This window comes from Saccostrea echinata, unplaced genomic scaffold, assembly GCF_033153115.1.
Source record: "Saccostrea echinata isolate AGI-Se365-2 ecotype Australia unplaced genomic scaffold, CSIRO_AGI_Sech_v1 ptg000054l, whole genome shotgun sequence".
Taxonomy (NCBI): domain Eukaryota; kingdom Metazoa; phylum Mollusca; class Bivalvia; order Ostreida; family Ostreidae; genus Saccostrea; species Saccostrea echinata.
In genome coordinates, this window is record NW_026889803.1 from 4,015,430 (window position 1) to 4,041,676 (window position 26,247).

The window sequence follows — 26,247 nt, forward strand, 5'->3', positions numbered from 1 at the left end:
TTGACTGATTACCTTTTTTTTATAGATTGAATGTATCAATAGATCTATATGAATAATAAACAAATAATTCCCATTTAACTAATTAAAAAAATGTTTCTTGAAGAGGACAATAATCTCAAAGTTTTAACACGCGGTGGTGAATTTTTTTTCAAATACCAAGTCAATCATGTTAAATAATGTCGTGTATAAAACTTCATCAATATAGGATACATGCAGTATGTCAACAGATCTACTCTTCAAAATCGACATCTCCTTAAAAGAACTCTGTGAGCTTTAACATTAATCGCTCTGCAACAACTAGTATTTATTCCGCAAGATAAATCATAAACATACCTAATTCCTATTCTATTAGATCTAACTTGATGTTCCTGTCGCCATGTTTAATTTTTTTACTCGAATAATCGCGCTTATTCAAATCCAGCCAATCAGCGACAAGAAAAGATTTTACTTGTAGATAACTCGCACAATGTTGAATTCGAGAATATGGTTTGAAACGCATATTGTATTATGGGGATCCACTGTCCCTTTTGTTTTGGGGTGTGATAATGGAAAGGAAAGACGAACAAAAGTTTTCTGCACTCGTTCAAAGGGATGATCCAAAAGACCCATTTTGGATTATCTTCATTTTTAAAGAATGATCGAATCGCATCTCTTATTTGGGGTATTCACTAAAAAAAAGGACATATCTTTGTCCCTCCTCAATCACAAATCAATCGGTCAATGTATCTATCAATCAATCAAATAAATAAATGAATAAATACAGAGGGGGATGAATAAATAAAAAGGAAAGAAATGATCTAGAAAGAAGTTATATATAGCAAATTAATTAAAATAAATAAAAGCACGGGGTGTTGTTTAATTCTTTTTTAATTCTTTTTTTTTTTTTTATTCATTTGTACGGATCTATGTTGAAAATCTCAATGCTTTTACAGGACATAAAGAGCTTAACCCCCCCCCCCTTTACACGAAAACACAGAGACACAAATTCATTGTTGTGTGAGAATTTGAGGGTGGTTCGCAGATACCGATACCGTTCGCAGGGGGAAGGAGGTGCCGTGTTGTATATGAGGTAAATGATAGGGTTAATGTTAGAATTCGCGGACAACACACTTTAGGTGTGCCCCTCCATCCCAACAATGCGTTTTGCATCATAGTGCTTGAATCCATCTCCCTTTCATTGATTTGCTAATTATAATTATAGGAATTCTAGCTTCTTCTTCTTCCTTTTTTTTTTTTTTGACTGTGAATCCCCATTATACGGAATTAATCTTGGACCCGTCCTTGGGATTTTAGAGGGGGTACTAGCTAGTACAAGGCCTACAGACTGAGAGAAGGGATGAATAAAAGATCAATTGAAACAAAGACATATGTCTCTGATTGAAAACAGAAAACTAAATTGGGTCTTTTTTGTAAAAGACATTTCTAAATGTACTTACCAATAATTGATATCCGCCAAACATGAATGTATTGGCCAGTCTATCCTTAAATATAACTTATATGGTCTCGGAAGGAATTGGTTTATTTTATTTATCCAAATCTTTTATCTAAGACTGGAATATGTGGTGTTTTTATGGGCAAATCCCCCTTAAATAAATAAATAAATAAATAAATAAATAAATAAATAAATAAATAAATAAATAAATAAATAAATAAATAAATAAAAGAACTGTTACAATATTATTGTACTTCACGGATAAAAAGCATCACATATTTAATTATAAATAATATTTCCAAGTATAGGCCATTCGTCCATTTGACACTACCGGTATACATTTTAGTGAACTGAGTAGTCTCCAAATTTCACGATTGAAGACTGCATTATCTCCTTCTTTTAATGGTGTATATATAGAGGTGAACCCCTTCCCCACTAATAGAATAGTTGTTTTGTTTTTATTTGTTTGCTTTCTGTTGTTTGTTTGTTTTTATTTGTTGTTTTTGCTTGTTAGGGAAAAATCTGGTTTCGATCCATTCTTGCCCCCCCCCCCCTTTTCGTCTGAAATTTCTGGATTCGAAACTCCTTGGTTAAAAGAAAAAACATCAAAAATATGCTTTTTTACCTTAAAATAGCAATTATAAATACAGACCGATTATTCTGAATATTAACAAAAGAAAAAAGACAAATGTGACAAGATTGATCTTTGGGAACCATATGGTCATAAAGCATAAATCAGTTCAGTACTGAAAAGTTCAAATATATAAGTGGTCCCAAATTACCCCCACCACCTGCGGGGGGGGGGGGGGGGGTTGAACAAACTTGAATCTACACCGAGGATGCCTCTACATTTCTTTGACTCATGGCTTTAGATTTTTTTTTTCAAGATTTGATCTTCTATTGTGCCCAAATTGAACAAACTTGAATCAACACTACCTGAGAATGCTTCCACACAAATAAAACTAATAATGGCTTTGCTGTTCGTGAGGTTTTTCCTAAGTATTCCTATGTAAAACTTTAATCGCCCATAGTGGCCCCACCCTACCCCTGGGAGCCATGATTTGAACAAACTTAAATTTACACTACCTGCTTCCATATAAATATGACTAATCACGACTTTGCTGTTCTTGAAAAGAATTTTAAAGATTTTTCCTAAGTACTCCTATGTAAAACACTGATTGCCCATAGTGGCCCCATCCTACTAACTGGGGTCATGATTTAAACAATTTGAATCTACACTAGCTCAGAAAGCTTTCATCTTTTCTTGCCCAGTGGTTATTGAGAAGAAGATTTTTAAATAATCCCACCAAATTTTCACTTTTTCTTAATTATCTCCCCTTGGAAGAGGGTGTGGCCCTTCATTTGAAGGCGAGCTTAAAAAGAAGAATCAAATACCAAGTAAATTTATCAGTTGTTTATTACTGCAATAAGCATAACAAATCAAAGCATACTCCACAGAGTTCCATTTTATTTGCAAACATTGTTTTATGTTGATACATACAAGAAAATTTACAAGATGTTCAGACATTGATCTTTAAGATGATAGTCTTAGTTAAGTTGAAGATTACAGCAAGTTAGTTCTATTAGCATTTTTTCACATTAAAACTCACTGAAATTTACTACAGACTCAAAATATGGGGGGAAAGCAACTATATATGATTGATTTTGGATAGAATTCAAATATCCATATTTCAAATATATAAAATCCATCTTAAAATATCAAATCTGAAATTTATTTAGATGAAGATCGACACAATAAAAATTACAAATCATCGTTGTTAATCCCCCCCCCCCCCCAATATCAATTGTTATCCTTTATAAAATTAATTAAAGTTTAATTTAGCAACAGTAATAATATACTTTTATAAGTATAAGTAGTTTATTTATATTTTTAGCAATATGATAATCTTAATTCTAAGATGTCATCTTAATCCAAGAGTCAACTAGCAAAGAGCCCTCCCCCCTTTTCAAAAAAAAAAAAAAGAAAAAAAAAGAACTTTTATGGGTAGAATGTGTGAATATGAAGTCAAGCAGTTTGAAACAATTTACCTATATGAAAAATATTTTGGCTTCCCTTTGTTATGCATACACAGAAAGAGAATATTTGTTTAAATGTATATACTTTCACATAAACCTTCAATACATTAAAAGATATCTAATATGGAGTTTGGTTCATAAAAATTACATATAATGTCTCTAATTGATTCCTTAAAAAATGCACCAAGTGTTAAACATCTACATCAATATATAGAACAAATTAAGTTCATAGGCAACACATATGACATGATCATATTACTAATCATACAACTAAAAAATACAGGTGGGCTAATTTTGACTGAAGACAATTATCTTTTTTTGCTTGGTAAAATGGATATATTAATACAGGTATGTACTTATTATTTATTTAATGAAAATGCATGTTCGCACTCACATGCTGATAAATATTCCCATCAACTGCATGGGAGAAAAAAAGTTAAACCTGCTTGATTAACACCTACATGAAATGAACAAGCAAAAAAGAGTTTGTAGACTGTGTATGTAAATAAAGAGCTAACAAACAGAAATTGTAGAGCATTGTATTCAGACAAGAACACCTGGAACATACACAGTTAACACTAACTAATCTCAAAAGACCAGAATTACATCTGCACAGTGCAGAATGATTGTCCCAACTCCATACTTGTATACAACACCTAGTATAACTATATTTTTGCAAGGAACTTAATCATACCTGAAATATTCTATTGTGACCAAGATAGTTCATTAAAACAGAGCAAGTATAGCTGAAGAAAGCTCATCTTTCACATTTGCAAATCTCTGACAAAGTGCTTCAAAATTCCTCAATAAATTAGCCTTCTTATACAAAACGGTAAAAACTGAGAAATGCTGAACTCTGTTCTTTCTCAATATACATTCCCATTGTCTGTCCACTCGGTAAGCAATAAACACTAAAACTAAGCCATACAAGAATTTCTCACATATTTCAACCAAGGATCAACATTACCAAACATCACTGCAATCCAAACTATACTCAGCCTAAACAAACGCAAACTCAATAATGTGTTAAATCAATGACAAAAAAAGGTCTTAGCAAACAAGGGTACTGTCCATGTACTTAGATTAATGGTTCATATCTTAAAGCCGTATATGCACTGATTCATGATCACTGCTAAACTATTTTTGTGTTGTAAGTATAAACATTGACAGTTCTAATTCATGTCTGCACTACTTAGTACATCACCAACAGAAGCCCAAAAATTGGAAAAAAAAAGAAGAAGAAATTCACATACAGTGTTATACTTGTCAAAAGATCCCTAATAAACAACTTGTCTGGTTTCTCTTCAAAAACAAAGATATAAAACAACCTCATGAAAATTACATGAATAAAATAGCATTATTTAGGCATTAAAATAATGGAAATAGCAAAGGATTTCAGTGCTCTAAATTTGTTCAAGATTGGAATTCTATGTCTGCATGCATACAAAAAAGATTCTACTTTGGAAAACTATACATGTTTTTTCTTCATAATGAATAAAATCTTTTGTTTTGAATTGGATTCAATAAACAAATCCATACATTGGAATGTAACCTTCACTACAAACTTTTCAGCTTGTTCATCTTTGCTTACATGGAGTACCACACCTCTTAACATAACAGCAAGTAAAATGTAAAAGCATTTATCTTTCATTGCAGCAGAGTCAACATTCATCTGCTTTATGCATGTCCAATACACTAAGCATCTTTTGCTTTCACTTTATTTATGGCCAGGATTCCTTTGTCATCTCTAGTAAATACAATTATTTCTTGTCATTTGTAAGACACCTGCTGCAATGAATTCTGAATGGTTTCACAGTAACAGTTCTCTACAAAATAATTGTAACTCTGTTCATATCTTCTCATTTGCCCATTCAAATGGAAAACAAGTATAAAAATAAATATAAATGTACCTGAAAGGTAAATATTGCACAGATATATGGGGTATAAATTAAATGTATATAAAAAAACAAAATGAACAAAAAAAAAATCAACAAAGTCACAACTTTCACTTGATATGAATGACTACCAATTAAAATCTGTCAAATTATGTTTCTAATTCAGATTTTAATAAAATCCTAGACTACTAACAATACTTGTAATTCAAGAGGTGAAAAAAAAGAGAATTCTCATTGCAGATTGTCAATTACATGAAGTAGAAGTGAAAATTCTAATCAATTCCTTTTTTTTAATTTAAAAATGACTGTTTAAATTTCTCTCCGATGTCACATTAAAAAAAATTTTCTAATGCAGAATCAAACATAAATTCACCATTTTATACCAAACAGAGTTATCTATATTCTTTCTTATTAAACATTAGCAACCATAGAACATGTTTTCACTGCAGAAAAGAAAACAGATATCCTCAAGAAAAATCTGCAGAGGAGACATTTATGGACTCTTTAATATAATAATAATCTAGTGTGAAGCAAGCTGTGTAATACTAGATTAAATACATGAAACTTTGAATTAAAATGATTTTTTATAGGTATTTCACATTCTGATGCATAATTTTTACAGAAATTTTTATACAGCACCTGTTCAATTTGTAAAGTAAAACATTTTTTCTCTCGTTAATGCAGACTAGTATAGTGACACATTAGAGTCCAACATTTAGCTAAGTAGACCTATCCTACCTGATACAAGTACTATTTATGAACTTGTTATGCTTATATTACCAACAACATTTAGTTAAACTACAACCTGTAACTCGGAAAGAATTAATGATTATATAGAGGAGAATATGCAAAATGTCTGATGTTTTTTTAAATCATGTAGACACATGCAACTATATGTTATAGAATGAATGAACACATAATTTGAGATGACTAGAAATGTTGTTCTTATATTGCGAAACTAAATAATCAGCATTACTGACAGACTCACATCTTGGCACAATGTAAAAAATGTCAATACTAGACTGGGACATTAATTTTCATAAATATCATACTCATACTTTTCAAGTCAAATATTTTGAAAATAATTTCTACAAAACATGGAATGCTGTATAACATCCAAAAAAGACATAAATCATATCATTATATCTACTTTTTTCATTCTTCACTAGTTTTGAATCAGCAAAATTTTACTTTATATTTCCCTCCAAAAGTTAACAAATTCTTATACTACTTTACCAGTGTCATTAGATGTCTGTTCTGTTGGATAGTGATGGTTTAATGTAATGATATTACAATGATAACAATATACCTATACATGTATTATGAACTATGTAGATAAAGAATGAAGTAACACCATCGACAACAAAAAATACTTTCAATAAATAACAAATATCCTCGTTCATATCACAACAGTGCTGTTAACACTAATTAACAAATCTCTCCATATTGTAGCCTTCTGGGAATAATACATCAGAAGATCTTAATAAAGACTGTCTCCCTATACATATACATATGTAACAGGGTAAAAACAACAAAAAAAGTCATGAGTTGTCTGCTCCTTTCAGATCTAATCCTTCAGTCTGTGAATTCTATCTTTTATAATTTGGTGAGTGAGATGAATGCCTGATAAAGCATATGCTGAATGTACTTTCATTCTGCCTTTTTCTTTTCATATATTCATTGGCAGCTTCCTCCTAGACAAGGTGGATCTAAAAAATATTCAGATAAATTAATAAGGACACCAATAAAGACATAAATGTAAGTCATTATCATTTTTATAGGCTTGTGTAAAATAGACAATGTACTTTATACGCTTATGGATATCAGTCCAGGAATGGCTACCACAAATGAAAACTTTTATACATTCATACCTTTTTTCTGCCTTGTATGGCCTGGCATCAGGGGGGACTTGTTTAATAAGATTTTTTTTTTTTATAAATTCCGAATGAAATTTTGACTTTTATACCAAGAGTTACTAAGTCACTTGCCAAATTTCGTTCCTTTATAGCCATTGAATTTACCATGCTTTAGCAATTCTGAATACATTCCTGTAGTTTTTGTATAACAGTTTACCCACCTAATTTGTCCTGCCAGGAGAGGATTCAGAGCATATAGCCAGTCATGGAAATCTTTATCATCCAATGTTTGCATCAGAAATCCTCGGTGTTTTGTCAGCACAGAGAAAGTGTTCCTAACCTGTATTTCAAAATAAACCCTTTGTAAATACAGAAGAAATATTGCTGATAATTCCTTTGATACTTAAAAACACTTACAAATACATCGTACTTATCAGAGTTATGAGAGACAGAAATCTCCACTTCTTACCTTTAGCAGCGACTGCTGATCTTCACTATATTCAATCTGAGCTGTAGCCAGGTTGATGATGGCTCGTTCAACTGGGTCCTTCTCAGAATTATAGATGTATATATAGGGTCTGCGTACAACCTAAGAATACATGTATATATATATGGTAGCCTTTCTTAATTACCTGTTTGTACAGTAAATATTAAAGACTGCCATTCTCCACAATACAAAGATTGTAGATAACTCACTTCATTTTTCAACACAGAGATAAGTGACTGAATCTAGATTTTAAGGAAATGTTTACACTAACACACAAGAATACGTATGTCAACATACTACATATTTCTTGACCCATCCAGTGTGTTTCTCCTCCAGGAAGTTAAGGTATCCTTTCCTGGACACAACAGGGCTGACCCTCACTTCATCCACCAGTGGAATGTAATTGTTGTCATCAGCATTTGATTCGGGGGGTTTGATTGGAAGTGAGAACTTACGGTCACTGAGCTCAGAGTTAGTGCTGGTTGTCAGACTATCACAAGACTTGGATACCTGGATACTGGGAGGAGGGGGGTTGGCATGTCTGTGGAAAATGGTAAAGAGCTAACCAAATGCTGTGCAAGTTAATTGTATTCATTTCATGATTTTATCAAACTGATCATAAATTTTAAGTTTTACAAATTTGAAAGGAAACAAATACGTTACACTTTGAAATACTTAAGAATAACTTGTTGTATAAGAGAGAGATCACAAACCCTTCTACTTACAAGGAATAAAAAAATTAATAACTATCTAAACTTGTGCATGTGCTTGTACCTTTTTCATCCTCATGCATGTCAGACTAGCGTGTTTTTATTAAATGGTATGAAATCAAGTTACCATTATATAGTTTAGTGTAAAAAGGCAATTCTAATAGTGCTACAAACCTTCATCTAGTGGATATACATGTTTATGTACATGTAAATTTTATCATTGATAGATATGTCAATCTACATATGTATGTTTTAATAAATAAAACTGCGGAATCAAATGATAAATGTCTTTTGACTGACCTGCATAAATCTGAAGCTGACGAACTGGCAATGCTTGTGATCATAGACTGGTCACTAGGGGTCAGCTCAGCCTCACTGTCTGTGGTGGTATTACTGAGCAGTGACTCAGTCATCTGGGAAGAAGGCTAAAATATAACATTCAAAATAAATGGAAAATCAAATGCAAATACATGTATATTAAAAAGAAACGATCTGAGGCTATTAAAGGAATATATAAAATAAATACTAAGTTTATTCAGACAAGAGACTCAAATGAGTATATCCACTCCTTATACATAAACCCTTATATTGCACGTGTCCTTTATGCTCTTCAAGTACAAACAAGGCCAAAACAAAAACATTCTAACGACTTTGACCTTGTCAAAAAGAGCTAACTTCAATGCCACCCTTCTTGTGTAATCTTTTTGTCAGTAGTAAAATTTAGAAGTTTTTCTGTTACATGTACTACATTATTACTCCAAAAAAGAATTTATTACATTTTCTTCCTATGGCCTTCACTTATTCCAAGTGACCTGAATCATTGCTGTAACAAACCTTGCATCATAAGCAAACTTTAAAGGAGTATGGCCATCTACTGTTTTTCCATTATTAAATCAAAGTTTGGGATATTAAATTCAATAAAATGAAAGAAATGGTGGATAATACAAAACACATTTGGGTATCATTTCTTATTATTTTACTACATGTTTGGTATTCAGAAGAATTAGTGTTGGTCTAGAACCAATAGCATTTGTCACCTGAATGACAAAGATGACTAAAGATATAGAAAGCTTTTCAAGTGTTTTGTATATTCAGAAATAGTTTTGTTTTCGAGGGAAGATATTGATGACTGTTATTTTCAGTACACCCTCCCTTCAAGATTTATATAATTATGTCTACCAGAACTACCCCGAAGACAAATCTCAGAGGAAAAACCAAATTACTCTTTACAATAATTATTTCTTTTTAAGCTTTCAAAACATCCAACAGAAAACTGACAAACCTTTAGAGATGGAGGATTCAGCAGTAATTTCCCTTGCAGAATAAGCCTCAGACATTTGGCTGTCAATTCCTGCTCTCTGCTTCCATCTGTTACAAAGTTGTATACACCTTGTCCTTGTCTCTCATACTTCTCTGTAGCATCGTCTTTCTCCCACTTCTCCATGGATTTTTCTTCTGAATTCTCTGTTTTATTCAGGATCTCCTCTTTCTCTTGATCATGTTTGGCTTTTACGGACTTATTAGAGGCTTCTTTGTCTAGTTTGCTTAGTTCATTTGTCTTGTTCTGTTCAGCAAGTTTCTCTCTCAAAAGTAATACATGACGAGATTTCTCCACCTAGCATAAGAACAGTTTAATGACATTTGAGATTTTAAATTCTACATGTTCAGTATATGCAGTGTTTTATACCATTATCAAACAACAGTATATTAAAATATCTAAATATCAGCAGCAATAATCTTAAAAGAACATAAATCATATAAGGGATAAGGATATTTGATTCCATAAATCACATGCTGCATACAAAAATAATCCATTAAAACAAAAGAATATCAAATCTCTTTAATTTTCCTAGTTAATTCATCATATGTAGCAATGAACTAACCAATTCTAGCCTTGTGAGTTTCTCTAACTCCCACTGATGGTCAAATATAAGCGAATCTCCCCTGGGTCGCCATCCATTGAGGTTTTCCTCTCCCCTGACATAAGTAGAGGATGTATCCAGCACCCGTCTCTGTCTTCTCTGGGCACCTGTCGAGGATTCAGAAATCATTTATACCATTTCTAGACAAGTATCAATATAATTTGACAAAGAAATCCTTCATTTCATGAAATACTTTACATACTGTAAATAAGAAATTTTATCGCAAAGTTGCTCTTTCATTCAAAATTCATAACTGGTGTTAATGCAAGAAATATTTATCAGCTCTGATTATATTGACTGTGTACTTATGCATATCTACTTAAATGATCACACACTTGTACATATATAAACTTGTGCATCGACTAATGACAATACAATGTGTTTGGCAAAGGTGGATATATATATTTTGTACATGTATCAGGTAATTTATAAGGTGGTAACTAAAAACACTACAAACTCTGGTGGTAATGGAAAATGGACAAAAATTATAAATACACAAGTCTTATTAACCACATTGAAAATTGGAGATCTTCTTGAAATGCTGAAGAATTTAAAATTTTCCATGTAGAAATTTGGACTTGTCTTACTGCTGGTTTAAGAATACATGGGTAAGAGGTGCAGTATATGTCACAAACACAGGTGATACGTTGGACAACAGATACCTGGACTACCTGATTCTGAGGCCCGCCGCAGGAATAACTCGTAAATACCGCTCACACGGTTAGCATCCAGAGACTTGCTACCTCCAAATAAACTCCTAAAAGTCCTAATAAAGAAAAAAGTCAAAGATTCTAAAAAAAATTCTTGTTCAGATAATAAATATATTAGTTCTTATTTTTTCATGTAGACTCTTTTTTTCTTTCTTTTTTAAATTCATACCTGGAGTTAGTTATTTTTGTGTCTCTTGAATGAATAACAATACTTAAATCTTTGGTAATACAAGCAGGTTGCTGGCAGTTTTCCTTCTGAAAAATAAATTGAAAATATATTTGCATAATCTATTAAAGAAGAATTAGCACAATGACATATAAGCAACAAAGGTGAATATCAAATCTTGAAGAAAAAAAGATTTATGCCCCTGTTTTCAAACCTCAATGTAGGCTGAGAGAGTCATGTAAATTCTGTCCCCAGAGGCAGTGACTTTGTTCAGTAAATGTGAGTTATGGAGAGAGCTATCCCAAGCAGCCTCAAAACGAAAGTAGATTCTGAAAGAGAAAATATAAACATCACATGTATAACATATAAATGTGTAAAGTACACATACATGTACATGTAGGTCCATTTAAAATCCCCCAAGCTTTCACATGGAAAATCAAATGCTTAAAGTCCCCTCTTCCCCCTATAAATCAAAATCACTCAGGGATATAATTACACGTCAGGCCTGCATATTACCTATCATCTCCTGGATACTGTATGTAGGAGGCTGGGAAAAGATTAAGTGACAGCACAGAAGTCTCGTTGTCTACTTCATGGTATTCTGGTGTTGTACGAATACGACCTGTAGATAAAACATAAAAACTTTCATAAAATTTGAATAAAATTTTAAAACATTTTCCCACCAACTGCTCATGGTGAGAAAATCTTATTGAAAAAAAAACCCAGCTCTCCTAACACAGAAGAAAAATGGAACTCTGACAGACTGCCATTAATGTCTGTTGCAGGTGCATACCATTTAAATCTGTTTTCATCCTAGTTTTATTAAATTGAATTACCACAACTTTTGTTTTGACACTGACCTGACCTTACATCAGAAGAAGTGAACACTGTAGAAGCACAAATTTTCATAGGGATAAATTTTTTTTGATTTGTCACCTTAAAGGTTTCATGGCATTTAATTTAGTTGTTTAGAAATTAACCCTATTCAATACATAGCCATATAAAATTTTCATGTGGGATTTATTTTGTTGATAATTGTTAACAATGAAATTTAACCCCCCCAAGAATATTTCTGCTTTTACAGTATAAAATTTAACTGTCTTTGAAATTTTGGTCAATAAATACATGTACATATACATGTACCTACCTACTTGTACAATACCCATCTGCAAACTTCTGGTTCAATAAATACCTACCTACAACAAGCTCCTTAACATCTTTCCATATGAGGTCGATTTCGGGGCTCTGTTCTTGCATTATAGTGATAGCAATCCTTCTCTGTATTCCCTGGTGGAGCATAAATAATCCAGTACAAGGCTGATCATCAGCATGGCTTACAACACAAGGGACATACCTAAAAAAATGTACCACATTCAAAGTACCTACAGAACAAAAGCACACAGCATCACACTAAAAAATATTTGAAGTACATGCATGTTATACTGCTTTATTTATTATCAGTTCATTTACCAATTTTTGGACTATATTGCATTGTCTTTAGTGATACCAATACTTACTCTCCATTGGGTGCAAGCTCACATATCTCAAACCAAACCAGTAGGTCAAATCTGGAATGTATGTGACTACAGCTGTAAATAAAAAAAATGCTCAAATTAATGTCTAATAATGGTGACTCAATAAAAAAAGGTTTATATTCACACTTTATTTACAAAGAAATTTTTGAATATAATTTAGAATACATCTGATCAAAAATATATTAAAAAAAAATGTCAAGAGCATTGCCAATAAAAAAAAATGCAAAAGCAGCTTTTGGTGCACATGCTGTGACAGTGTAAATATTATGATGGTGAATAATGATAATAATTAATAATGATAATTCTGTGTGGTAAAGTGATGCATGTGATATTACAGTGTATTTAAAGCACAGTGATAGCAAAATGGGGATAACAGCATTTCAGCTACCAAAGTAATATGGTTGAGTTTAAATCTTACAGACTCAATAGCTATAGATAATAAAATGTTCTCAAAGACTTATGGAATTTCAGTTAAAATAAAATTCTTCATGTAATTAAATTAACTTAACATTTAACATAAAAGGTATGTTATGTAACTTAATTGGGCACATTTTTGCTACAGTAAATGAAGTAAACTGCTGGTGCTTTAAAGCTTGACAACTAAGGTAAAGTCTTAGGAAGATTTAAGAATATACAACATCAAAGGTCACCTTTTGTTGAGATACCTACTTCGAACCAGGAGAAAGAGGTGACTCCAGACTGCGACCAGAATCGTAAAACCTAAACCAAACAAAGGGAACCGTGTACAACCCGGTGCATGCAAACCAGCTCAAGCACAAGTTAGCAGAATTAATATGGTTAATCAGAAAACAACCTTTTGTGTTGCTTACGGATAAAATAGACAATCAATCTTACACTAATGCATGAAAAAGTTAAACATGATTGTAAATGAGTGCAAAATAAATACAGTATGTTAGATTTCACATATTTGAATATTTTTAGCTTAAATAATGTATATATGTATATTATGAAAAATTACTTATTTCAGCATTTCTCTATAATATATGTATGGTTTGTATTTGTTATTTCAATAGTTTACATGCCTTTCCTATTACAAATTTCAAATCTAAAGCAATGAAAACATCAAAGGAGCAAATGTTTTATGCAATTCCTTGTCTTGCTTGTAAAGTGACCTGTTCTAAACAAATCATCAAGCAAAAGAAAAGGCTATCACAAATGTTTTATAACTGTATGAAGCACAGACAATAGCTGAAAAAAAATCTGTAGCTATGAAAAATATTTATTCTGAAAAAGCCTCTGGTATATAAGCAGCAAATCTTGCATATGACCTACCAATACTTGAATATCTTCCTACTGTCCAGATTAAGAAAGGCATGTAAACAAAGGATGAACCTTCAGTTATACACAAGTAGAGTGCAGGAACATATAAGCAAGTACAGGCTTAAAATTTTAATCTTGGATATGTGAAGTGAAATTTATGTTAAGGTTAGAGACAATGGTCCTATAATAATGCAGATAGGTTTGGATTCTGCAGTGTTAGTTCAGTTAGTCAGGTAATAAATGTTAAATTAGAAATATGCCAATGGATTTTATACATGATTATTACACAACCTGTTAGAAGGAAAAATAAAGCTAAAGGTTAAAGCAGGTAACCCCATGTTAAATGTTGATAAGCTTTTTATATGCTTGAGTCTCAAATACATCAAGTAAGCTAAAAAAAAAAGAAAATTGTTTCCTTAATATCTTTTTTGTATTGAATGAGAATTTGATCACTAAATGCACAAAATATTTCCAATGCATTTAAGATACTGTGAGGCAAGTTGTTACTCAAGCATATAAGGTATAGTTGTTATAGCTTTTGTCCGTCCCATTCTAGCTAAATCAGTAGTTAGCTGCTCAATCTTACCCCTCCTGGTTTGCTTTCTTGACTTCAATTAACAAATCTTGTTTTTGTGACTTTTTAACTCTGAAGCACACAACACAAAGGAATAAACACAAGAGAAAGCTTTTATGTAACTTAAATTGATTTGCAAGAAACCATAATAACAAATTTCTTTAGACTTCAGCTAAAAAAAAAATCACAAGCAAACACAAACTCAGAGCAGAATATAGAATCCATTTCTTGTGGATGCTGACATTGAGTAAGTATCTTTTATCCAGAATTTTGTATGTACATTTTTGTACTGTAGATGTTGATAATACATTTGAAATGTATAGATATGAACATGAATTCTTGTTCACATGATAAAAATCTGCACAGACAAAATGTACCAAATGTACATACCTTGGTGGACTCAGAACTCCATACTTCGGTGAGGGAACTGGCTTAGATACTGGAATCATGGGAGGGAAATTACATTTGGGCCTTGGTCTGACATTACTACAAAATGTAACAACATATTTAAGATTCTTCTTCAAATACCAGTAATATTGAGGGAGGACTTTAACAGGAAAAAGTCAATGGAACATAGCAGATTTCAACACTTACTAAGGAATTTCTCTGGCCTGTTCATGTAATGGATGCTGTTGATAGTGGCCAAAGACTTCAAACACAAGTGGTTGTGTTTTTATGTAGTCTATGAAGGACTTTGTCACAGAGACTGTGAACTGGAAATCATATTAAATTTTAATGTACAGTGTATATATACAGTACATTGTACATGTATATGTGAAGCAAACAACTTTTATGTAAATGATTTATTCTATTATTAAATTTTGTTATATAATAAATAAGACAATCAATTTTAAACAGAAGAATGACAGGATCTTTTAGCACACTTAACAAAATCATTACTTTGGAACATTTCTTACATTCTGTACATGATAAAACCCTAAAGGATGACTCTTCCCACCATTTTTAAGAGGTTCTGTTGAAAAAGCTTCATCATGTCTGTGTAGGAAGCTGCAAAAATACATGTATATGTTATTGGAAAGGAAGAGACTTTTTTAAATCATAAATTTTACAAACATCTTAACAGAAAAGTTGCATAATCATGATTTATTCAATCATCTTAAAGTCTTAATTCTACAAGAAAACAAACAAAAGCCTACTTGAACTGGCAGAAGATGTCAGCATATTCTGAGGCTATCCCAGAAGCCTCTAGGATTGTGACCCTGAACTGGAACTGTGAGTCAACCTTAAGGTGTCCAGGCAGTTCTTTCTCATCTATATCTGGGAACAGATCCACTGGCTTCATCTTCTGCTCACAGATATATGGCTCTGTCATGGAATAAATGCCAAAGAGCTCTTATAATGTTATTTTGAATGCAAGTAGATTGAATAGAATTTTTAAAGGGAGACCACTCACCAGAAGTATTGATAGAGTTATCTGGACTTGGACCTTCACCTTCTACATATCTGAGGTTCTCTGTAGATGGTGCTGTCTGCGAGGATAAATCACTGTACTGCTGCTTCTTTTTTAAAATAAAACAAGAGGTTTACTGAATACATACATGTATGTATAAAAAAAATCTTCTTTTCTCAATACATGCTAGGTACAGCAAAAAAAATTAAAATACTGTGAAATCACTAATTTTCAGGGGGGTGGGTAATTTTTGTTGTTTTCAAGGTATGAAGAGACCCACAAATTTATGTCCACCATGAAATGTAATTTTTCACATATTTAACTACTCAACAAGTATTCATCCATGAATTCAAATCTCCACAAATCCATATTTTTTTCCTCAAATCATGAAAATTTGACCCCACGAAAATATGTGATTTTACAGTATTTTGAGAGACAATCCTTACCTTTTTGAAGTAGTCATTGTCATTGAAAGCAATTTTGGCATTTCCTGACTGCCTGATTCCTGGTGTGTAGTCAGGTGTTTCTTCTTTTTCTACAGGTAAACCATTCATAAATATACATAAACATCAACAGAATGTACATACACATATACACACAAACACATGAACAATATTTCTATTTCCAGCATCTTTGTCATTTTACAAAAATATCCTGAATTTCAAAGCAGACCAAATCTCACCTGCTGTCTACCTTTATTTTAATTCTTACCTGTGATTGCCTGAACAGCAACTCGGAGATATCCTTTGACTTCTCCCTTTTCACTCACAATTGTGACTCTGTGTACCAGAGGTACGGGATAGTACAGGTTACTTAAGTAAACAAAGGCTCTACAAAAGAGGAAATCTTTTTTGATAAATAGATGTGTATTTGAAACAATCTTCAACCAAAGCCCAAACTAAACAGCAGTATTGTGCCCTTAGACTCTCCATATTCAAATTAACTTCATCTTTAATCTTTTAAATGTTTTACCTTCCCACAAGTCTAAACCATGGAAATCTGTCATAGAATGGATCACCTCCACTCATTGTGTCAATATTTGGTTCTGGTGAAGTGGGAGATAACTCTGCCTCGTTGTGATACATCTGTCTCATCAACTCCAGCCTCTGCCTGTAAATTAAGCAAACTTGCTGATGCAGGAAATATTGAACAAACAAAAATTCAGAGACTAAACACAACAATGGGTTCTGGGTTAGCTTACTGGATGAAAGAGTGCATAATTTTCAGAATGCTGAATTTCTTTAAAATGTAAGAAGGACAAAATGGGTTGAAGATTTTCTTTATATTCAAAATTCAGAAAGAATATTTTCCAAATAAGAAATCTTTATCACAAAATCATTTACAATTACAAGTACATGCAATATTTAGAAAAATCTATCCATTTGAGAACCTGAAAATGCAATACAGAAATAAATCATAAAAAACAACATCACAGTGAAAGAAAACTATAAAATCAAAAATACTCAAATCTTGAAAACTAAACCAGATACAGCCTATAATAACTTGTCAATCAAAAGCTGAAATAAATAAAGAAATGAGACCAAAATTAGATGATTTATGTGAGAGAAAAGTGGATGCAGAGGAACTGAAAATGCAGCTGAGTAGCTACAACACCCAGGGCCTGACCTGGAGGGAATTAGATTAATGAAGTTAAAGTAGTTTTGTGATGGCCCACAGCCTGTGAAACATTGGAAGAAATTCTGTTTGGCCTCTGGTGTGCCGGGTGAGAGATCCTCATTGTAAATATCTCGCATGAGCTCCAATCTGTGTCTAAAATCAAACTCAGCAGTCAGAAAGAGTTATCCCCCTTATACAGCACAAAATATACTACTAAGCATTGGATATTGAAGAGACAAGCATTAAAAGTGAATCAAAATTTTAACTTGAATTTTCACAATGAATTATGGAACAGTAATTTCAATAGCCTAAAATTTTGCATCTCCTTTTGACAAAGTTGGAACTCATGCAGAATATTTGAAGCATTACACTAAGCCCAGTTTTGTATAACAATGTATTTATTATATGAATCTATACATGCTAATCATGGTCAGATCCAGAAAAATGGCCTCTGTTTAAAACTGGGTATTAAATATATCATTTTTCATGCTTTAAGTTAAATACAACTGCCTCACTATGGGTAAACTCTGAATCTGTCCATGCAATTTTTACTACACACGACAATGCCAAGATCATGAAAATTATAATTACTTGAATATAATACAGTATTTGAAAACTTTATAAAATTTCCAACTTTGCCAAAAAGATTTGCAAGCTTTAGTTCAAAGAATGATCTGTAATTTAAAATATTGTCTTAATGTGCATGAAAATATAAAAATTATTTTTATGCAGAAAAAAGTGCTTGAGCATGTAAACATCAAATTAAATATTTTGTTCTTGTCTTAGTAATAATTTTTATTAAACCTTGAATAAAGATCATGAATTAAATTTTTTGCCTATGTGCTTTCCTATAGTTGAAATCCTACTTGTGCAAGCAATACTAATCACATACAAAATAAAACACCTAGATTTCATACCTCAGTTTCTCTAGACTCCAGTAGTGTGTGGCCCCATTCTTAGTATCCTGGACCTCTACAGCCACTACAGTCCTTGGGAAGGGGCGGTCATCGTCCCTCTCCCCAGGGTGGAAGAGTTCAGGGGGAAGGGGGGAGTATAGAGTGTCAGTCAGCAGTACAAACTGGAACTGTACCTAGAAAGATATCATCAACAAAAACTGATTTATTTTTTCTACAAAATTCAACAATGATATGGACACCCTAACAACCGATATTTCATTTCTCCATCTTTTCTTCTTCAAACATCATGGATACCATGAGCAAAAATGAGTTAAGAAGAGAAAAAATTTCAGAAGCTGAGCAGTAATATTGATTTGACAAAAATTACCTTTTTGTTTAATTCAACACTTATTGCATTAGCTTCCTTGAGAAAGATGGCATTGCCCCAGAGATCATCTCGGAGTGACGTAAACTGGTGATACTTCCACTTCCTGAAAGCCCAGGCAGCCACCTGCTTCTCTTTTTCAGTCCATGTGCACTCTACCAAGAAAAATATATGTATACATGCATTAAAGTGACTTTCTCACAGTTTCTGAACAATATAGTACAGAAGTTTGTCATTGTCAGTTTTTTGGTATTTCTGTTATTCAGATGTACCTTCTTCCTCCTCTTCAATTGTTTCAGTCTCTGTGGCAGCAAAACTTGACATCATTGAATGCCGCATCACTTCCTCTTGAAGGTTTTGTATTCTAGTCTCATAATCCTTCAATAGACATAAAAAAACCCTTAAAACTTCATTTACAGAAAATAAGGCTTATCATCTTTTTTTTTGTAAACAAGCTTATAAATTTTCAGGAATGTAAGATCAAAATAGTCTATACCTTTCTCTGTTGTTCAAATAACTGATCTGCCTCTTCCTTTTCCTTTTTGTACTGCTCTTCTAATCCCTGAAGTCTGTAAAATAGTTAACAGATATATACATGTACCAAGCATGTGAATCAAACTGTTTATCAAAAAATGTGAGAAACTTCAAGTTATCATCTAAAAAGTTGATAAAAAACAAACCTAGCTTCCATGTCCCTCCTCAAGTCTATTCCTTGAGACTCCAGTAACTCCAGCTGTGCAAATGTCCAGTCTACAGGCTCAGCTACAATCAAAATCAGAATACTTCAACTAATGATATGGGGCAAAAAAGCACTTGCATTTACTTTAACCCTGAGTTTATCATTATGAGGAAATGAACACTGATATGATCAAAATACATACTATGTCAACCTGACTGTAAGATATACATGTACTTGAAAAGACGTAGATTTTCAATTAATTAACATATTTATTGATATCATCTCAAGAGAAACACTGGGTATCACTGCTGCATTAACATGCTGCTTATTTTACTTATAATGCATGAAATGTTACTTTGGCCATATGAAAAATGTTAAATTTGATCAGGGCTACCTTCTTGTTCAGGCTCTGACTTCAGATCTTCTTGTTCAGTTGCTAAATTAGACAATGAAAAAAAGCCACTCAAACAAAACTAAATCAAAGCAATAAAACAAGACTTAGTAGAGCTTGGCAGGGGATGTCTCATGCTCATAGTCTATATATAAAGTGTAAATTACGGATTTGTGTCAAATGAAGTACATGTAACAATGCATCAAATTCAGAAAAGGAAAAATGATGTGGGATAAACCAGTGAAATATGGCATTATATTAAATCCTTAAAAGAACATGTGAAAGGGAATCATGCAAAGCAAAGTTCTATTAAATTTTAAAGTAGAATTTATATGCTTAAAAGCATTTAATCCAAATGCACATTGACAAACATCAAGTTTGAAATACTAGGTATATTTAAATAGTTTAAGAAGGCAATGTTAGCATTTAAGCAGTAAAATTAACTACTAGATTATGATATAAGATTATGCTATAGCAAATTTCCTCATTAAAAAAGATCCCTTCATAAAAGATAAAAGTAACAATGCTGAATATGGATAACTGGTAAAAGTTATTACTTTAGGTCACTAAAAATAAAATTTGCCTAGTAAATCATGCAGGTTAGTATATGTAAAAGCAACCACATTAAATATAAACTCGGGTGGACTTACATCCTATGGACTCGATCTGATCAAAATCAATGAGATGTGCTCTGCTCTGACGCGCTGCAAAGAAAACATTGGTTATGGCTTTCAGAGATATTGCTCAAGATAGGCAAGAAAGCAATAAATACCCAGGTTGCAAGGCATTAATACAACTGATGGTTAGGTATGGAAAAATAGAACAATATTGTTGTTGTGATTAGAAGCTAATGGCTTTTGCTCAAAGAAAATATTAGAATACGGAAGCATGCCCAGTGTATCATTTTCTAATTTCAAGATTCAGTTCAAGAGTAACATAGAGAATGCCTACTCATAATTCACATATACTTGAAGTGATAATCAAAATTTGTCAAAATATCTAACCCTGCTTTACTCAAAGATCATGTCAGAGGACTAGTTAGTAATAAATCACTCAAAATAAACAGACTGGAACAATTCAATAATACAGTCAAACCTCGTTATCTCAAACTCAAGAATATCTAAGGATTCGAGATATCAGGGGTAAAATACTTAAAGAATAAGTTGATTGGACTTCTAAATCACTTCGACATATCCATGGTATTCGAGATATCAGTGTTCGAGATACCGAAGTTCAATTGTATTGTTTTTACATTTAAATGGACAATGTCAAATTAAAACTGTCTGCATTTTGAAATTTGGTCTGCAACACTGTAAATATCACAAATGCCAAACATTTTTATAAGCTTGTCACTATATTCTAATCTTACCTTGATCTGGATGATTGAATCTGAAGACATGATGTTTGCCTATAATGACACGAGCTCCTGTTTTCAGCTCCATTTCCTCAGTGACCTGTTTTCCATTAACATACACAACAGCATTCTGAATGGGAAGCAATGTCACTTTTCCTAAAAAACAAACCCGCAGTGAAAGTTTGGCTGATTTTATGTAGCAGTTTAATGGATAAAGATAAACATGTATTGCAGGAAAACTTGACAAACCATCAATGTTGTGAAATATACAGTGTTCCTCAGCAATATTCGATCCACTCAGCTGAATGTCATTGTTCTGTGCTGCATCCTTCAGTCCAACCCTAAAAGTTAACATCAAACATTATTCCATACACGAGTACCAAGCTCCATAAAATTTGAGCTGAAGTATTCCAATTCTATGCAACATGTATTACCGCATTTTCAAATACTTACTCCATCAAATACAGGTATTTTGTGAGTATTTACATGTGCATATACATATAAATAATGATAGCTTCTATTCTATACCTTGTAGATCCTTCTTTGATGTAGTAGATCAGACACTCTGACATCAGTGGGTCTTCATTTAAGTTAACCAAATGAGGTGACTATTCAAACAATTAAAATAAAAGTAAAATATGGGTCATGGATAAAAGCATATTTTTGAAGGATTTGTTGAAAAAGAGTCCTCCAATCTCTCTTTGTGCTTTTATCTGGTGCCATTCTAAGTCAAATAATTTAAAGCTCAAAATTTTTACATGTGTATTTCTCTCTGAGAAATAGATGTATATGAAAATTAATTGTTCCTCTTGAAACTTAATATCTAAGCACTGTAAAAAAAAGTGGTTAATATGAAATGCACAGTAAAAAAGTTTACCTTCTTTGGGGAGAAGACACCAATAGTTCCTCCATCTTCCTTTAGAGCCACACCCATTTCTGCTAAAGTTGCCTCCCTGGAAAATAATGTTTTTATGAGTCTAAAAAAATGAACCAAAGAGCTTAAGAAATAATAGAAATGTTAGAATCTAACTTTTTAATCATTTTTTTCTAATCAAACTATTTATTCACATGGGAAGAGACAAAATTGAAAATATCAAATGTTTTACTTTATTATCCATATTAAAACATTTCATCACCTTTCTTTTCTAATAGCCTCTGTTCTACGAAGCTTTTCTTCCCAAGATTCATTAAGTTCAGCTATAAGTTTTTCTGACATCTGAAGACGTTCTATGGCATTTTCTCCATCATCCATTGTCAAGGAATCTTTCCTGGATCTTGTAATTACTTTTGGGTCTGGAAGTCCTTCAAGTCCTGAAGAAATACAAAATTTATATAATTATATCAATATACATGTATAATTAACTACAATTTTTGCAGTTGATTTCAAGACATTAATTTGTAATTTATTTATGTGCTAACTGTACATTGGGGAATTTACATGATGCTTTTAATTTCATACTGTTCATGACTTATCACTTTTTCCACCAAATTAACCCCACAGTGAATAAGATTATCAGAACACACAATAAAGTACCTGGTTTCTTACAAGGCACAAACCTATAATGTGAAATTACACCCATCACAACTGGTACCAAATATGTTACAAATTGTGATTTTAGCTCTGTGGAATAAAAATGACTTAAAGTATGTATAGTAAGTTACTCTTCCCACTATTTGAAAAATTATACAAAAATTTGAAGCCCCTCCTCTCCCTCTTCTCCCAATGAGAAATATCAGTACCTTCTCCAATCTGAATGCCCTCTGTCAGCAGGATTTCCCTCAGTTTGGAGACTTCTTCTTTAAGTTCTCGGATCAGTTTAGCATTTGGATCTTCATTGACAACAGCTTTACACATGATCTGTTTAGCTCTGTCTGCGTACCTAAATGGTAGAAAAACTCAAATAAAATCATCTCATTTTAGACTCTAACCTTATGTTTTCATCAATCTTATTGTCTTTTCCAGCCATATAATCCTGAGTTGGTAATGCTTCAAGCAGTTAAAAGTTGCTGTACTCAGTGATTGGAAAATTACCTTAGAGTGCTTAGAGTTTCATCATAGTTAACATCAGCTGGTGACAAAGCAGCTATCATGCAAGTTTTGGAATTTCCTCCTGTAAATAAAAAATAATTTTGTCTATAAAGGTCTTTTATCTCTAGAAATATGGCAGACTTGCTCATAAATATCAGAAATGGACATCTCATAATTAAAAAAAAAAGGGCCTGCATACCTAAGTTTTCCCTGAGTAGCCAAGTCAACACAGAATCTCTGTAGGGTATAAAGTCTGCTTTCTTCTTCTTCTTGTTGGCCTAAAGAAATTTTTATTTTACTCAACTGCCCTTCTAATTCATAATGCCTAAAGCAGATTCACTTAAAGTAAGTAAGCAAAAATGCCTTTTCAACTGAATAAGTGGTTTTTACTGTAAATGTAGACCATTTAATCATTACAGGTATTTATATATCCACACATCAGGCTAAAATCAACGACTCTTAACAACTCAAACTTAATCATTGGAGCATGTTTCACTCTCTTCTATCCATGCAGATTATTCACAACTAATATTGTACCCTAATATTGTACATAACCATTAATCACTTTTCATTGGCATTAAACCAAAAACATGTCTGTGAATCTAGACAACACCAAATTTTTGGGAGATTCTTGTGTACTTCTACAACACTGGCCACTTACTTTAAGGTCCATTGCACTCTGCACATAAAAGGGACAAAATTCATAGGCAAAATTTTATAACATGGATCAACTAATTTGTAATTTTCAAGTACATTTTTTAGCTGGCATGCTGGTGTTCCAAAGGATATTGCCTTATCATAATCATATAGAATAGAAAAATTTATTTATTGATGTACAACAAAAAAAAAAACAAACTGACCAATTCAGCAAGAGCTGAGATAACTTTTCCAAGGGTTGTCAGCGACTTGTTAATATTAGCTCCTTCCTTCAGTCGAGTGCCTTTGGCTCCAGTTGAGTCTGCTCGCTCACTTCCTGCCAAATCTACTAAACTCACTTTACTAACCTGTAAAGTTACAGAAATTTTTTTTTTACACAATTGGCATCTTTAAATGGATTCTTTCAAGGCAGCATGGATGAACTGTTAAGTAAGAATTAATCTATGGTCATAAAGAATAATATCCAGGATTAAAGTTTAAAAAATATTGTCAAAGATTTGCCCTTGAGTATTATTTGTATTCTCTTACTTTTTCTCCGACCATGTTAGTCGTATCATCTCTACGACGCTGTGTGAAAATAATGGTGAAAACTGCATGAGATCTGCTACTCGTCTCATTCATATTTGTAGCAGCTACAGTTCTGCAAATAAAAATGTAAAAATTTATAAACATTCAAATAAGAATTATCTCCCTTTAGCACAATATGATGGTGTTTTCTATATCTTACTTTTTGAAATTGACTTTCTGTTAGAAAATGAACAAACCTAGCTTTATTTCCTTCATCTATGAGGTTATTTATGTCATCAAATGACTGCACAGCTAGCTTTGATAAGTCTTCCACATAGGGGCCCAATAAGGGGTGCTCCCTCACACGTAAAGCTTTGTTGTGACCAGGATTGAGGAGATCTCGCACTCTCTCACAGTAAATTTCCATGTAACTCACCTACAAAAAAAAGTTCATGTAAATTAATTTCAATTCTATTCCATATTCTATTTGATACTTTTGTGTTCTAATATTTTTAGCATGAAGCACTGACAGTGTTGTACAGGAAAAATATCCTCTAGGAATTTCACTTGAATATGTATTAGTTTTCACAATTTATAATAAGAAATTCACTGTAAACTTGAAAAGCCAATTATGTGTTGAGAAATTGAAACTAATACAAAAAATGGCTTACTTCTACAGAGAACTGCACATCATCACATTTTGCTGCTTTTATTCTTTCAAACAAATCCTCACAAAGCTGAAATAAATGCAGATACCGGTATTGACAATGTTTGGATTTATTGATCACATTGACCAAAACAGATTGAATTTAAATTAACTCAAAAAGATTATGGCTGAATTACATTCAATCTACTTGCATACTGAATAATATTTAGTCTGGATGCAATAAATAAAGTTAAATAGGAGAGGGAAGATAAAAACATTTCATTAAATTTAACAATATGATGAGTTAAGTAAGAACCAATCAATAAAAGCATGTTTACACATGATACATTTGGCAGTAATGATTGCTTATGGACTTTCATTTTTATTAATGTTAAAAGAAGGTTTATTTTAAATTAATGTAGATCACAAAATATCTGTGACATTATTTTCATGAGAAAGTCATTAGGTATTTATAAGTGAGACAAAACTTTTTAAAATTCCTGGTTATTATTATATGTAATCTTAATAAAAGAAATTTACATGAGAGTGAAATCTTCGTGAGTAGATAATCTCACATAATTACGCCAAAATAAAGTTGTCACAAATAAAAATTGATTTACAGTAAGTAAGAAATGTTTTTTGACATAAAATATATAAGATTAATTATGATATAAGAACACACTCCCCAGCTGCTAACCTGTGGAATGATTCCTTGCTGTCCCGGTTCACTCTTGCCCATCATTGTGTAACTTTTCCCTGACCCTGTTTGTCCATAGGCAAATATACATACATTGTACCCCTCAAATGTGTGATCCAACATCTCCACCCCAATTTCCTCATACACCTGCTTCTGGGTGGCAAAGTTTGGATCTTCTGTCTGTTAAAAGATAAATTTGCCATGAATCTAGGAAAAACCAAACACTTATAACAGTAGCCTTCAGATGAAATATATATTTAATTAAAATTTAATATTATACACTAATCCACTGGCTGTGAATGGGATAGCTCTTTTATCAAACCCGCGACAGGAAACTATTCCCCGAGGGCTTGCCCGAGGGGAATAGTTCCTG

The 26,247-nt window shown here is 32.4% G+C and overlaps 1 protein-coding gene across 11 annotated transcripts in view; it reads right to left on the reverse strand.

Annotated features, from left to right (window-relative positions):
- Nucleotides 1-2,831: 2,831 nt before the first annotated feature.
- LOC133205174 (kinesin-like protein unc-104) overlaps nucleotides 2,832-26,247 on the reverse strand; it is a 30,395-nt gene continuing 6,979 nt past the window's right edge. The window contains exons 4-48 of one of the 11 annotated variants that reach the window (XM_061340923.1): nucleotides 25,875-26,054; nucleotides 25,203-25,268; nucleotides 24,789-24,967; nucleotides 24,553-24,664; nucleotides 24,228-24,371; nucleotides 24,029-24,046; nucleotides 23,567-23,645; nucleotides 23,371-23,449; nucleotides 23,079-23,218; nucleotides 22,475-22,640; nucleotides 22,216-22,291; nucleotides 21,867-21,946; nucleotides 21,588-21,679; nucleotides 21,354-21,494; nucleotides 20,635-20,688; nucleotides 19,988-20,029; nucleotides 19,595-19,676; nucleotides 19,411-19,483; nucleotides 19,187-19,292; nucleotides 18,918-19,069; nucleotides 18,551-18,723; nucleotides 17,643-17,786; nucleotides 16,989-17,126; nucleotides 16,728-16,846; nucleotides 16,463-16,551; nucleotides 16,020-16,125; nucleotides 15,763-15,931; nucleotides 15,523-15,613; nucleotides 15,200-15,318; nucleotides 14,996-15,091; nucleotides 14,618-14,677; nucleotides 13,420-13,470; nucleotides 12,733-12,804; nucleotides 12,412-12,569; nucleotides 11,732-11,837; nucleotides 11,430-11,544; nucleotides 11,219-11,304; nucleotides 11,002-11,105; nucleotides 10,301-10,446; nucleotides 9,700-10,032; nucleotides 8,718-8,842; nucleotides 8,005-8,248; nucleotides 7,690-7,809; nucleotides 7,442-7,560; nucleotides 2,832-7,073 (exon numbers count right to left, since the gene is read on the reverse strand). In XM_061340923.1, coding sequence (XP_061196907.1) covers nucleotides 7,034-7,073; nucleotides 7,442-7,560; nucleotides 7,690-7,809; nucleotides 8,005-8,248; nucleotides 8,718-8,842; nucleotides 9,700-10,032; nucleotides 10,301-10,446; nucleotides 11,002-11,105; nucleotides 11,219-11,304; nucleotides 11,430-11,544; nucleotides 11,732-11,837; nucleotides 12,412-12,569; nucleotides 12,733-12,804; nucleotides 13,420-13,470; nucleotides 14,618-14,677; nucleotides 14,996-15,091; nucleotides 15,200-15,318; nucleotides 15,523-15,613; nucleotides 15,763-15,931; nucleotides 16,020-16,125; nucleotides 16,463-16,551; nucleotides 16,728-16,846; nucleotides 16,989-17,126; nucleotides 17,643-17,786; nucleotides 18,551-18,723; nucleotides 18,918-19,069; nucleotides 19,187-19,292; nucleotides 19,411-19,483; nucleotides 19,595-19,676; nucleotides 19,988-20,029; nucleotides 20,635-20,688; nucleotides 21,354-21,494; nucleotides 21,588-21,679; nucleotides 21,867-21,946; nucleotides 22,216-22,291; nucleotides 22,475-22,640; nucleotides 23,079-23,218; nucleotides 23,371-23,449; nucleotides 23,567-23,645; nucleotides 24,029-24,046; nucleotides 24,228-24,371; nucleotides 24,553-24,664; nucleotides 24,789-24,967; nucleotides 25,203-25,268; nucleotides 25,875-26,054 — 5,184 coding nt within the window. In that variant the 3' untranslated portion in view covers nucleotides 2,832-7,033. Of the gene's footprint in view, nucleotides 7,074-7,441; nucleotides 7,561-7,689; nucleotides 7,810-8,004; nucleotides 8,249-8,717; nucleotides 8,843-9,699; nucleotides 10,033-10,300; nucleotides 10,447-11,001; nucleotides 11,106-11,218; nucleotides 11,305-11,429; nucleotides 11,545-11,731; nucleotides 11,838-12,411; nucleotides 12,570-12,732; nucleotides 12,805-13,419; nucleotides 13,471-14,043; nucleotides 14,062-14,617; nucleotides 14,678-14,995; nucleotides 15,092-15,199; nucleotides 15,319-15,522; nucleotides 15,614-15,762; nucleotides 15,932-16,019; nucleotides 16,126-16,462; nucleotides 16,552-16,727; nucleotides 16,847-16,988; nucleotides 17,127-17,642; nucleotides 17,787-18,550; nucleotides 18,724-18,917; nucleotides 19,070-19,186; nucleotides 19,293-19,410; nucleotides 19,484-19,594; nucleotides 19,677-19,987; nucleotides 20,030-20,634; nucleotides 20,689-21,353; nucleotides 21,495-21,587; nucleotides 21,680-21,866; nucleotides 21,947-22,215; nucleotides 22,292-22,474; nucleotides 22,650-23,078; nucleotides 23,219-23,370; nucleotides 23,450-23,566; nucleotides 23,646-24,028; nucleotides 24,047-24,227; nucleotides 24,372-24,552; nucleotides 24,665-24,788; nucleotides 24,968-25,202; nucleotides 25,269-25,874; nucleotides 26,055-26,247 lie in introns of all 11 variants that reach the window. The other 10 variants (XM_061340927.1, XM_061340922.1, XM_061340921.1 and 7 more) reach the window with 10 other exon arrangements.